Source organism: Varroa destructor, unplaced genomic scaffold (assembly GCF_002443255.2).
Source record: "Varroa destructor unplaced genomic scaffold, Vdes_3.0 BEIS01000003.1, whole genome shotgun sequence".
NCBI classification, from domain to species: domain Eukaryota; kingdom Metazoa; phylum Arthropoda; class Arachnida; order Mesostigmata; family Varroidae; genus Varroa; species Varroa destructor.
In genome coordinates, this window is record NW_019211456.1 from 37,958,715 (window position 1) to 37,972,238 (window position 13,524).

Here is a 13,524-nt window from a genome sequence, read left to right on the forward strand (position 1 = left end):
TGTTGTTAAGTGAATTAAAGTAAATTTAGGTGTTGCGAAAGGTCGTCATATACAACTGGTTAGCTTCGAGTGCGCGGTACAATCAACGAAAGCCATTGTTTCATCTATTTACTGTATCGTTTGCCTGTGCGATACGATTGTGTTTTCGGTGCATGAAGTAAGATGTAGAATACTTCGAAACGACTGTGGCTGCACGATCGACTACTCATAGACAAACACCATCCAGCCATCTCAGTGCTGAATAATAGAATGGTCTTTTGTGTCTAGCAGGAAAATACTCATTTCATACAAGCGATTTTGTTGATTGAAACTCTATTGTTAATTCCCGTTAGTGTGTCCTAAAATTGCATTTTGGCGCACCTTAGATAATCGGCTATTATCGCACGAGTGACGTTGTTGTGACATGGTCGCAGCCTTTCCAGCAATCCCTTTGGAAAAGTCTCTTTACAACATCATTCAACAATAGTCATGAAGCACCGCAATAGATCATGCATGTACGATGATTGCCGCCAGTACGTTTTCGTCATCATAACGTTCGCCGGTTTCCAGACGCGATTGATACACGGCTGTCCATTCCCTTTTTCATAACATTATGTTTATATGAAATAAAAACGAATTTGCTTCTACTATAGCGTTAATCACGTCGCTTGGAAGCATACATAAAGAAAGAAGAGCTTTGGTACGTCCAATTGACTTCTGACACATGCTAGTCGTAGCTCAGCGAGCAGTGCAGCTGGTTGAGGAAGAAACGCTGAACCGGCTTAAGTTTGGTGAAGATGCTCGTTGACATCGTTGAACCTGCTAACCCATCTGAACTTACCAAACTTACAAATCATAGAATTCACTCTCATACTCTCTTGTTCGAAATTTCGAGGCTGTCCTCTTCGAGCACGTTCGAATCCCAACCTGACAGCTGATTTTTTTTTCAGTACACCGATGCAATCGTGTTGTTACAACTAAAATCGTTTTCTCCCAAAATCGGGGTCAAATGTATCAGATAGATCAGGAGCAAATGATTAGATACTTATTTGTCTTGCGCCGGGATTGACATATGGAACGCCTTTTTTTACACTAAAAAGAACAGCATCGTTTGATTGGCCCAATATTGTTTTTCTTTCGTCCTCAGGCAATCGACCGGGATCAATCATCTTTGCGTCTGGTCATTGCGGAGCGAAGAACAAGTGCAATATGATATGCAGCTCATATACGCAGGTGCATACAAACGAAGGTTCTACTCGTACGACGGGTCGTTGTGAATGAACTCTATTTTGGACCGCTGCTTACGATGCTGGCGTAAGTTGGAGCAGTCGTTACTGCTGCTGTCGTTTTATCCGTTCGGTGGCTGGCCTGTTTCCCATTCATCTTTTCCTTTAGCTTCTCTTCGCGGCCCAGTGCTATGCTCCTATCGATGCCCTTCCATGTTGTTGCTGGCTGGCTGTCTGAGTCCCTCCCTGGGTGGACAGTTAGCCTAGGTTTCTCTTCTGTGTATGCGTCGTACGCTAGATCGCGTCGCTATTTTCATAATCTTTCTGTAATACCCTTGCTGTGCGGGGCAACCGTTCCTTCATCCTCCCATTACCCGCCCCCCACCGCTGAAGGTCCTACCTCCAATTTCTCTCCCGCTCGTGTAGTGGTAATATATCGTTGGGGCTGTCCATTCTTCTGTTTTGTTTGCACTGCGGGGTGCTAATAAACCGATGGAATGAGTGTGCAAGCAAGAGGCGGTCGAAGCCAGTCGGAGGAATATATGGGAGGACGGTGACCTACAAGGGCAACTGAAGAATTAACAGCACGAGCTGCAGCAATAGAATTCCGAAATGCATATGCAGTGTTTGCACTTGCAAGCCGGGAGATCTGCCGACGAAATTGTTTTACTCTCCAACCCTGGCTCGGTCCTCACTCTTTAATAGACCACCACGGACATTCAGCTAGAATGAGGCGAAATAGGGATTCAGGGCAGCGACTACTTTATTTTTGCTTTCGTGCCTTATATTGGCTATGAACGAGTGCATATGGAGTGCGGGGTTCAATGCTGTCGGGGCTTTAATGTAAACGGCCCAACTTCTATAGAAGCTGTGCATCGACTCGAAGGGTGCAACATTGGGGTAGTCGCGGTGTCATTCACCACGAGCTCCTACTATGAGGTTTACCTCGTAGAAAAGAGTTCACCTGTGAGAAGCGGGTCGCGAGTTTGGCATGTAATGTACTTCTACCGTGATTTCGCTACCAGACCGACCTCGAATTGGCATGTTGTCCTCTTCTATATTGTCGGTTGTCAGGTATCCCCATCGATAGCTTCGATAGCGTGGTTCGCTACGAAAGCGAAGTGTGGGACTGGAGTGGGAGTCTGGTCCGCGTCGTCGTTTGTTTGCTTTCCCAAGGTAAAGGTTGATTCTCTCCTCTAAGGAGTTCTGGTTCGCCTATGTTACTTTAAAACAAAATCGCTAACAGTAATCTAGCAACGGAAGACGACAACGCTAACTGTTAGACTTTTGTCGCTCGGTCAGGTTGAAAGCAGGTAGAAAGAGAAGAATTAGAAGATTATGTTTGTCGAAGAAAACGAGCTAAGCGGAGAGGGTAAAGGTACACGGCAAATAAATAGTTGGAAGCCAATCTGCGAAAGAATAGTAAGCAGCAAGAAGTCTATACGAAACCTCATTCTTAGCCACCAAACCTCCAGATTGGGGGTTGAACGATGTTATCAACCACTCCCACTACCTGGGTTTCCCAATATCTAGGTCTCTAAACTTTTCCTGGGTTAATCAGTTCTGAAGTGCAAAGATCTTCTTCAGCCTATTCGAGTTGCTTGCTCGTTTATTGGTAGGACAGGAATGCGAAGTCGATTCCTTATTTTTACGGCTACTACACCGACGTGCTGGCTCAGGCGAGCCCGGCTGAAGCTCGCATGCCGGCCTGCGATATCCCTCGTAAGCAAGCACGATGCCTGTCTGGGATTAAAACCCGCTTCCCTTAAGCCTTTGGAGAGGTCTTCTTTGTTCTACGCCAGTATCGATGTGCGTCTCGTGCACGCCTGCATCCCTCTTCTTCTGCCGCATCGTCACGTCCGACTGGGTGTGCGAGCACCCACCCATTGATAATATCTCTTTGTCGATTCGAAAATGTTGTTTGCTATGGCCATGGAGTTCGAAGAAATGAAGAAACGGAGTGGCGAGAAGGAAACGGAGTGGTGTGGCACACTCGTAATCGTCCAATGGTATGCCAACAAGTGTTGTGGGTATAACTTTGATAGGCGGTTAGTATTCAGCTTCAAAAAGCGCTCTTGAATCAGGCGTTGAATCTGATTACTAACACAACAACGTTGTAGAGTTGTAGCAAGGTTGTATAGGCTCATGAAAACGAACAAATAGCACGAAACATTATTATATCGGTATTTAATTGGCTGCCGAAGTTTCTCAATTGATAAAGAGTAGGAACAAATTTACCTTATGGCTTTGTTGAATTTTAAAGAAAAGTCCAAGAAGTCAGCACACACCTGCACGAGTTGCTGTGGCCTTTGTCGTTTGTGCGTTACAAGGAGGCGATATGAAGAAACCACAGGATTCCGTGAGCGACATCAAACAAGATAGTATATACAGCGAAGAGCCGTACGTGGTTTTATCGCGGTCAGATAATTACAGATTACCATGCCGGCCATGTTTATTTGTAGTTGGTTATAATTTAGCTCTACGGTCTTTTGGAAAGATACAATTCTGTGAATACAACTAATGTGTGCCGATAACGAGGACGACGTTTTATAAAGCCGCGGTTGCGGTTTACTTATTTCTCGCTATTTTCATACCGATTAGAGCTCAGGCGAACTCAGTTATGATGATAAGCGGTTCGAGGCGTAGAGCCAATCAAAACAACCGAAAGAGTGCCACGAAGAGATAATGTTATTTTCGTTGAGCTGAATTTGATTTTGGGTAATGGCGGAGTGATTTTCTCCGTAATATCTTTATTTAAAAGGAACCCTCAAATGAGGTCATGCTCAACAATGTTTATGGTACAATTCTATTCACGAAAAAAAGGACTCATCCACAATCTAGACCATGAACAAACTTGTTCTCTGTCTTGATACGATTAACCACAGCAGAAATGGCAAAAAACGCGGCGTTTCGCCGATTTTAATAGGGTAATGTCAGTAATGTGAGTAATTCGAAAAAGCCAGAGCTGGTCTAGTTGCTTACCTAGTTGGCGCATTTTGAATTACCTTGTTTTATTCTTAAAATGTAGATATAGCACTTTTCTAGAACTATTGCACGCACCAGCTAACGTTTATAGGCTTAGATTTCGTGGGACGTCACCTAGCCCTCTTTAGTGCTGTCTAGCACTTCACGCCACGATTGTGGTACGAACTTGGCTCCTCCAAAAAGATTTTTAGATGTTAACTAGTAATTACCATACATGTGAGGCCGAGAAGTTTGTCAGGATACAAATACGAGTGAAACATGTCGTATATTTTATGTGTCACATCTATAGAATTACGGTGTTATTGGTCTTATTTCTTATAGCCATCGTTTGCGTCTAGTTTACTTTTTCTAATACGCGTGATAACAGAACAACAATTAACCAAATTGAAATTTGCTGACGCGTTAAAATTAGAGTATACTCGTCGTATGCAATCTTCACCGCTATTCCAACCAACTAATTCGTCGCAATTGAATTGAAGCTATCCATCGTCCGCCGAATGCGTCTGCGTTAACTTTCGATTGCGTTGCCATTTCCCGTCGCCCCTTTACTGCTGTATCACCTTCCCGCTATGCATAAGTTACAACACACATGGCCAAAGCTCATCTGGAACATCGACACTTTCCATGAGTTATTATGCTTGCTCCAGCCGACCTCGGGACGTTTTATTTTGATATGTATCAATATATCAACCTTGTCCGACTTTCACAAAGTTAGATAGAATCGTCATAGAATTCGAAGTGTCTGTGATGTCTTCATATAGCAACGAGTTAGCGAGGACAAAGCAGAGACTAGGACAAGATAGGACATGCACATCGTCAAGCCGAGCGACAAGCTGAGTTGGAAGCGAAGGCAAGAGGAGTAAGGAGAGTGCGTGGCGGAACGACAAGGCTCAATTTGGACCTGGGGAAAAACGAGAACGAGTTGATCCAGCGCCGCTGCTGCTTTCGCTTCGTGCTGCTCATTTTTGTCTCCGACTCGTTTCGACAAGACCCCAAAGGGGTGGACTGCAGGAGGGAAGCGAGAGGAGGGAAACAGAGAGCCCGGCTATGACGGTTAGAAGCGCAGCATGACCGTCCCACCAGCTCAAACAGCCATCGCAGCAACATTGATACAAGTAGCACGAATTCCACTACTACAACCGTTACTACCGCGTGCGCTTCTAGCTGCAGAAGTAGTTGACATCGATCGATAATTGTAGACATACCCCTGCGCTTGGTTGTCCGCTCGTTTTTTGCTTCGTGTTTTTACTTCCACCTTCCTCCACGCTCTTTCCCTTTCTGCATCTCTCTGTCTACGAGAAAGCAAGTGCCACCGATAACATTGACGACTTACAACGCCGTCTCTAGTCCCAACCGCTACTGCATTCTCTTTGTACAGCCAGCGGTTTCTGGGCATCATCGTGGGAGTAAACGCCTTTCTGCAAAGCTTTCGACCCCTTTCTGTACGGCGCTGGTCGTTCCTCCATTGGTTAATGCACGTGAAGCTCCACCACTATCTGATGACCACTACTCGCTGGCTGCGAGAGCGTGGTTCGAGAGCGTCCAAGCAAGAAGGGGCCGAGCTAGCCGACAAATCGTACCTTGCATCTCACCATCCTAAGCTCTGAACCTGTGGGCAATAAGATTCCCCAGGAGCTCAAAGTAACCCGACTGCGATTGCACTCCAAATACCTTTTTTCATTAGGAATATCCTTTGATTTCCCTCCAACCCGCGCCCTCGCACCAATCCGCCACTCTATATCCTTCTCACTTCCTTCGTTATACTTGTACGTAAATACGCATGTATTTACGAGTGTATATATGTACACGTTTTCCGGTTGTAGGGCACATTTAAGCAACCGTTGAACACCGCCACGCGAGTTCGCTTCAGAGCTTGAGTTACCGCGTGCCACTTTGTGTTACTACTACTACTACTACTGCTACATACATTAAGTGGCCAAGGCAACAAAAGTGGGCAAAAATGTGATGCATTGATGGATGTACTGCCCCCTGAAGTCCAAATGGCTACTGCTAGTTACAGGATGGTAGCACGATTACTACTACTTCTGTACTGAGATGAGCAACTGGAGCAGTGTCCGTGCTGAAAGTGCAGGCAGTGGCGGGCCTGTAGTTATGGCAATATCAACAAAGGAAATATTTACACGTACGTGTGTGTCTATATATTTCCGTACGAGCATATATCTGGGCAACTTGTAATAATGGGTAACACTTTTGTTGACAAGACCATTGGCTGTTTTCCGCTGATTGACTGCTGGCAAGGTGGCTCGGATTTCTCATTGTTGCGGGCTGTCAGTTTTCTGCGGTGAAAACGTGAGACCGCTGCCACGAAAATGACGCAAATACGAGCTGAAACAATATATGATGCGTATATATACATATGTACATCTACCCAAGTCGCCTGGCTGTACGCCTTACGCGGATAGCCCTACAAGAGGAAGGTGAGAGTGTCTGTACAAGGTGTAGGTGTCCAAGTTTACACGGTTTAGGTGGAGCTGCACAAGCGGCGATGGAAGGATGTAATGCACTCGATCCAATGACAGAGGATGCGTGATGCTTGCGACCACGTTGCTTGTCATTCACAACGAACGAGAAAGGAAGGCCGCGGACGCTTTGTAGGCGTGTCGAGACAATGTGTTCGCCTTTGTCGCGCTTCGCCCACGCCAACCTTACACGTTCAAATCTATCATAAAGACATCATCGGCGTATATAATACGACTGGATATATGACACAAAGTAGCATTGCACTATACGCCATCGAATGGATAGTGCTCTAATAAGATCCTGATAAATGAAATCGGTTCAACGACGACGGCCGAGGACGTTACTAACGGTCGTGTTCTAAAATATACGATAAATTAATTCATGTCATTGCTGTAATACAATTTTGATTTTAAAAAATGAACTACTTCGTAGGGTGGCAAAAAAGAGTAAAACGCGCTGACTGACTACTGAACAGGAACAAGATGACCTTAGGATTTCGAAAAGGCCCCATTAGCGGTATGAGCTTTTTTTTAAAGGCTCATAGAACATGCTAGTAACTGCGACAGCTGTCCTACTAGAAGGCCGTTTAGCCGTGAGACAGCGACAATACTCGGTGAGTCAGTACTCAAGTACAAAACTTCATTATTGACTTGGAACTCCTAATCGGGATTAGCGGCCGGTAGAGTATGGGCTCGCCAATCAAAAACAAACACAGTCATTTCTAAATCTACTTGGTGCCATTTTGTCACACTTTATAAAGACATTTGGCCAATTTGGAGATCCCACTGCGTTCTCTAAGCGTCTAATATGTTTTTAGTGTTATGTATAAGATAATACAATCCTAACTGTTTAGCAAGTTCTATGAAACATTTTCCATGACATAAACTATGGCTAACGCCGCATTACCGATGCCAATCAGCGTTATAATTCAAACTCATGGATATAACTGTTTCGGTCTCTCATCTTGATATGGAAGATTAGTACGAAGATGAGCGATGTCGAATAATATCTATAAATAATCCTATTTATTATTAAAACCCTTCTTAATAACCTTCTTTGTGCGTTTATTTTCTATTCCACAATAGTAACCACAGTTATGTATCTGTCGCTCGGGCAGTATTCCGTTAACAGTGATTGCACATTGTAAATCAATGGCCTATTGTGCTCGTACTCTGTCTCTTCCGGAAACCGATCCTGATTCTGTTCAGTCGTAAAAACAGTAAAATAGGTTCAATAGGCTCAGTTGATTCCTTCAATATTTAGTCAGCATCGCTGGACAGGCATGAGGGCTTCGTCAGAAAAAGAAAAGGTTTTTAACCCACATCTGTTGGCTCTTTTAGACAGAGGCAAGCGGGCCATGTGGGACAGATCAATACAACATGACCCATTTTGTTTTTCCCCTCAAGATAGTTCGTTATACCAGGATGAAGTAGGCCGAAGATCGATCTAGCCATCGAAGTAAGAATATTGCCTAAATAGGGAAGGGTATTTGTTAACTCCTATTTGAATATCATTGATGCCCGACCGTGTGTTATAAGACTTATATTCATATGTTATAGTAGACGATGGGTGGTGAGGTGTTTTCGATTGTTGTGGGTTTCATGTCTCTGTCGTAATTTGATAAACAATGTTTATTCGTATGCGTTGCCTGTTGGAGTCACCAATCACAAAGATTGTTTACTAAGTTAATGGTTTCTTTTCAGTGAACTTCTTCTTCAGTGAAGTTGTTAAGCAGTTACAGAATATTATAGCAGACTTCATAGGTGTTCATAGGAGTAAACTCTTTAACACTAGCTCTGTATGGCGCTTCAAGTTGCTAGCCACCGTCAGAATCATCCGTCTTTTTGTCGAATACCTTCTCCGCGGCATTAGTTAACGAATGCAATCACTTGATCTCTAAGAAGTCATTCACCCATTTTTTTAAACGGTGTTATTCTTCTCTGTTTCGTATTGGATGCCTAGCTATTATCTACCTACGAACATTTACCCAGTCTTTAGCAGAACCACATTCGAGCTCATTTGTGTATGCAAATATGATCCTTTGAATTCTATGTGCGAATACCCAGAAAGATACGGGGTTTGCTCTGTTCTCAATGTTATTATGACAACTTGACACTGTTTTATTAACAAAGCAGAAAAAAAAACATTAGTCAAATGATTTGGTCAAGTACTATATTAACATGACAGCGTACTTTTTTTTTCATATATACACACAGGCTTAATGGAACATCGCATGTGATTCCGTACATACACTTGTTCTACGGCTCCCCTAGGCTAGTTCAGTCAGTTTAAAGAGACTGTACGTCACCGTTAGATCCAAGATATGTCTCAATAGAGCAAATAAATACTCTATAAATCCAGTCACCTTTAGGCCGAAGGCAATTCCTGCGCAAATACATACGTAAATTGTATATAACCGATTCATTGTTCAACGGCAGAAACGCTTTTAGATTAGTGATAATTAGCACCAGTGAACACCGTTATCTCTAGTGTAGCAAGATGCCAGTGCCATTGTCTCCCTAATTATTGTAGACGACATTTGCGAGCTGTTCGCGCGTCTGCTCTTCGGCACTTTCTGCAGCGCCTTTACTCAACAGCAATCTGCCCACAAACAGACAATTGGTAAACTTTTAAAAGTAGCCCTCGAGGCCGTAACAAAAAAATCAGAGGCAACCGATGCGACGACGACGACGACGATGATCGTGACAATATCACACAGACGGAAATTTCTAAGACAACATTGCCTTCCTAATGGTCAGCCTACGTAACGATACGGAAAAGCACGCAAGAACAAATATTATAACCTAGTTGTAGTTCTTACTGCTGGCTTGTATCAACGTTCGTATTACGATACTCTTTTGTGGACGACAGCGCACTGCTGAATTTCGATTTCTTCCTAAATTTATCAAAATTAGAAAAATTGGACCACAGCGCCAATCCTATCTATGCCTCTGGCTCATATTTACTGTTTGGTTGACGGTTTTCTGATGGCTTTGCTTGCTTTTCCACAGTCTTTTTTACAGCCCTCGGCACATACTCTTTCCGCAATGCCAATAATGATAACTTTAAAATTACAATATTGTGTACATGATCTCTTCGGTGGTTTCGCCCCAAGGGCAGTTCTTCTGAGCGCTACAATCAATTTTTGCCTGCGTTTATTTGCTTTTTTACGAGCAAAGACGAACGGTACTATAGAACAAGTGAGAACTGCGGTGCAACGACTCTGCGCAAATGATCCATTCAATTAAGCAAATACAGCAAAGTACAGAGAAAGACTTACGCTATGTTAGGCACTGTTACATTAGCATTATACGTCATTGTAGTAGTCTTTGTTTTCCAATGCGTACAAAAGACTACGTCCTGAAGTGTCTTATTGGATTAATTTCTCTTGAAGTTTCTGCGAAGTGTATCCAGGCGTATCTCGTTAGCTCTGTGTCCTTACGTCCGTGTGTATCTATTGAAGCCCTGTGGAAAGTTTAAAAGTTAATTTGTAAAGGAGAATGTTAGTTGTGTGTAAATAGAAGGCAAATGAAGTGGGAATGGCGTAGTCTAGCCGCAGATTGTTCCGTTTGTTATGTTGAAATCACAAGCCTTTATTATAATGATGATGACGACAAAGATAATCATAACGATAATAGCAGTATGAAAATCTGCTTGCTAAATTAGAGATTCGTCTATCCCGTAGTGGAAAAAGTCTCTGATATTAAATACAGTTGCGGTTGAGTCTGTGCTATTACAATGTAATTTCTCTCTCTCTCTCTCTCTCTCTCTCTCTCTCTCTCTCTCTCTCTCTCTATTGTTTGTTGAAACTATGACATTATTCTGGAAATAGCATGCGTTACGAAAATAATCATTTTCTCTTCGTAGTAGCTCTCGTTAGACCTAGGTGTATAGGAAATGCATCATATTATACTTTTATATACATATGTGTGTGTGGGCGTGTGTATATATATATATATGATAAAGGGTGTTATTTTTGCGCTTATCTTACTATTGCAGATCGCGGAATTAGAATGCCTCAATAGTCGAGACTTTGTTTTAGTGGGAAACCGTACGCTGGAGTGCGTTCGATTACGAAACGGATCTGTCTCGTGGAACTCGCCATTGCCAACATGCCACCGACAAACCAACTGCCCCAAGATTCAAGATCGGAACGATTCGGGCGTCCTTGAGCTTCCGATTTCGGCCGAAAATTATTATTGTAATTGGAATATTGATGGTAACGAGATCAATCCTACTGCTAAATATATCGAATTCTCAGTGAAAGTACAGCCAGAGGATTTGGTCCGTACCGCGCGAAGAAATCGGGGCTTGACTTTTTACGACGGCGAACGTCGCATTACAGTCCAGAACGGCTCCGGTCTCCATTACCGCACCCGAGATACGAAACTCCGGATCAATTTCCACCTGACGAAAGCCGAAGCTGAATTTATGAAGGACGCGTCGTTTCGAGTAGATTACGTCGTTGTTCGTAAAACGTGCCCAACCATTGACGAGGAAGCGTTTCCGTTCGGTACGATCACTCTCACGGATAGTTTCTTTATCGGGTCACAGGCCAAGCTCGAGTGCGCTCCAGGCTACGACCTCCGAGGGGATCCAGAAGCCGTGTGTCAGCGCGATGCCAACTGGACGTTTGGAAACACAATGCCAGAGTGCATCTCGCTTAGCGCCGAAGCGGACAACGATATTCGGCTACTCGAAGAGGTAGGTCAAATGATTAATGTTGAGGACGAACATTATTTCGTTGCCGGATTAGGCCATTCTGTATACACGCACGGAATTGCTACAGCAGGCCAACAATTACGCATTTATGAAACCATACCTTGTTTTGCAAATTTCGTATTGGCTCAAATACAAGGGAGAAAGCCTAGCGTTAAAAGATATATACGTTGTGGATGGTTGTTTTTTCCAACTGACATATTATACAGGCTCGTCTACTCGGATATGAACAATTTCGATGTTAAAATTCTGAGAAAGAATAAATAAAATTGACACAAAAGGAGCACGAGGCACGAGGCAAAATGATGCTCGAAGACTAACCCAAACGGCAAACAATAGTTCTAACTTTATAACTGTTTTCATAACATTCGCCTAATCTGAGCGAACTCTTTATACATGCATCAAATCCCCTAGATAAAACACCGTTTCCTTAAATAAACCTACAAACGATAGTGAAGTGTACTTACGGTGTTAGAACAGAGCGTAAAATGAACGTTATTGCTTCATTAAGTGCAATGGTATGCAGCATTTGCCGAAACATTTTTCTAGGAAATTTTTTTCCAGACTCAAGAATCCAACGATGTTGGCAGGTATACATATATTTGTATATAGATGTTTGTGTGTGTATATGTGTAATTTTCGTCCAGACGTTTTAATACACTCGACCGATTTGTGTTGGTCTCCAACTTGCGCGGGAAATAGATAGATCGTGCATAAAGACCCCCCAGAGGATCGGCGAAGAGTCGATCATGACGTTCTTATGAAAGTATCGCCCCACTATGCGGCCGTCCAGCAATCCCGTAGAAAATCCGTAAAGCCTGAGGCGTTGGATGTATGTGGAAATTGGTCTTGTCTAAGCGATATCGATGGTGACCTAACTTTTGCCGTAACTCACTCATCGCGTGATTGTGCGCAGCTAAAGTAGGAGTTTCAACATACGTTCGTTTCCATAATAGTCGGGCAGACAGTCAAGTCAGGGATATAGAGATGGGACCAGGAAGAGGCTCAGAGACGGTGAAAAGGCGGCGAGATTGTCAGATCTTTTCATCAGATATTTTTCGGTAACGACATGGGATCCTTAAATGATCCCCTGAGGACAAGATGTCGGCAAGTCATCTTTTACCCCGTCTAAACGAAGCGCTCCGACAATCGCGAGATGACTCATTCACCACGATTATATTAAATCGAGCGAAATATAAACGACATACTAGAAGCGTAAAAAAATCCTGCGTTCGCGAAAATGGTAAAAAAGAAGCTCAAAGGTCAATGCTCGCCTGCCTACCTTGGTCTAGCACGTTCAACCAATAAACGGTCATTGAAAATAAAAGTATTTACTAAAGATGAGGTGGGGCCAAACCGAAAAGCATTAAGTTCCCCTTCTCACACGGCGTCTTTGACTTTTGCGTGGCAGTGTAGGAGACATCCTTTCTTGATTTTAACTCTTGGCAACAGCACGCCGTTGTCCTTCCTGTTGTTGCTTACCACCGGTGGCAACGCTACTCCAGATGCTTGCGTTTCTAGGATTCACGCAATCGGTGCCCCACGAACATCGCCGTCCGCTGTCCACTTTTCCATCTCCTATTAAGATCGTTACTGTTGCGTCATGTTCTGCTGAATTTTTTCTTGTGTGAAGTAAACGCGTCAAAGGAGGGATAGTTTCGAATTGTCCGTCCCCGCTATTGTGTCCGCTCTGCGTAAGTGACCATGTGCGTGTAAGAAACTTTATAAGGCGGGCATGGCAAAAGTAGCTGTGTTAGCAGTGGTCGACTTTGGCATGAAATTACTCCTTGTTCCTTTCCCTCGATTTTGGCATTGTTGAACGTCGACTATCAGCGTTTTCATCATCGTCGCCGCGGTGGCTCGGAAACGTTGTGCAACGTCTTGTCTCTTCCATTGTTTTGCATAGGAAAGAACAGATTTCGAGAGAACAGATCCACAAAACAGAACAACGACCAGAATAGCGGCGGACCAGCGGAGGCTGTAGCAGCACCAGCAACAATTGCGCCGGCATCAGCAGTGCTGACACCAGCAAAATAAGGAGCACAAATAGTAGCCATTTTCATTTTGACCTCGAACAGGAGTGGTGGCACCGCGCTAGTGCCACCACTCCTTGAGTAGGTACTGAGGCAGTTGG

The 13,524-nt window shown here is 43.7% G+C and overlaps 1 protein-coding gene across 2 annotated transcripts in view; it reads left to right on the forward strand.

Annotated features, from left to right (window-relative positions):
* LOC111247724 (uncharacterized) overlaps positions 1–13,524 on the forward strand; it is an 83,693-nt gene that overhangs the window by 7,410 nt on the left and 62,759 nt on the right. Inside the window, exons 1-2 of one of the 2 annotated variants that reach the window (XM_086983635.1) lie at positions 7,204–7,284; positions 10,671–11,375. In XM_086983635.1, coding sequence (XP_086839761.1) covers positions 7,219–7,284; positions 10,671–11,375 — 771 coding nt within the window. In that variant the 5' untranslated portion in view covers positions 7,204–7,218. Of the gene's footprint in view, positions 1–7,203; positions 7,285–10,670; positions 11,376–13,524 lie in introns of those variants that run through there. The other variant, XM_022798991.2, reaches the window with a different exon arrangement.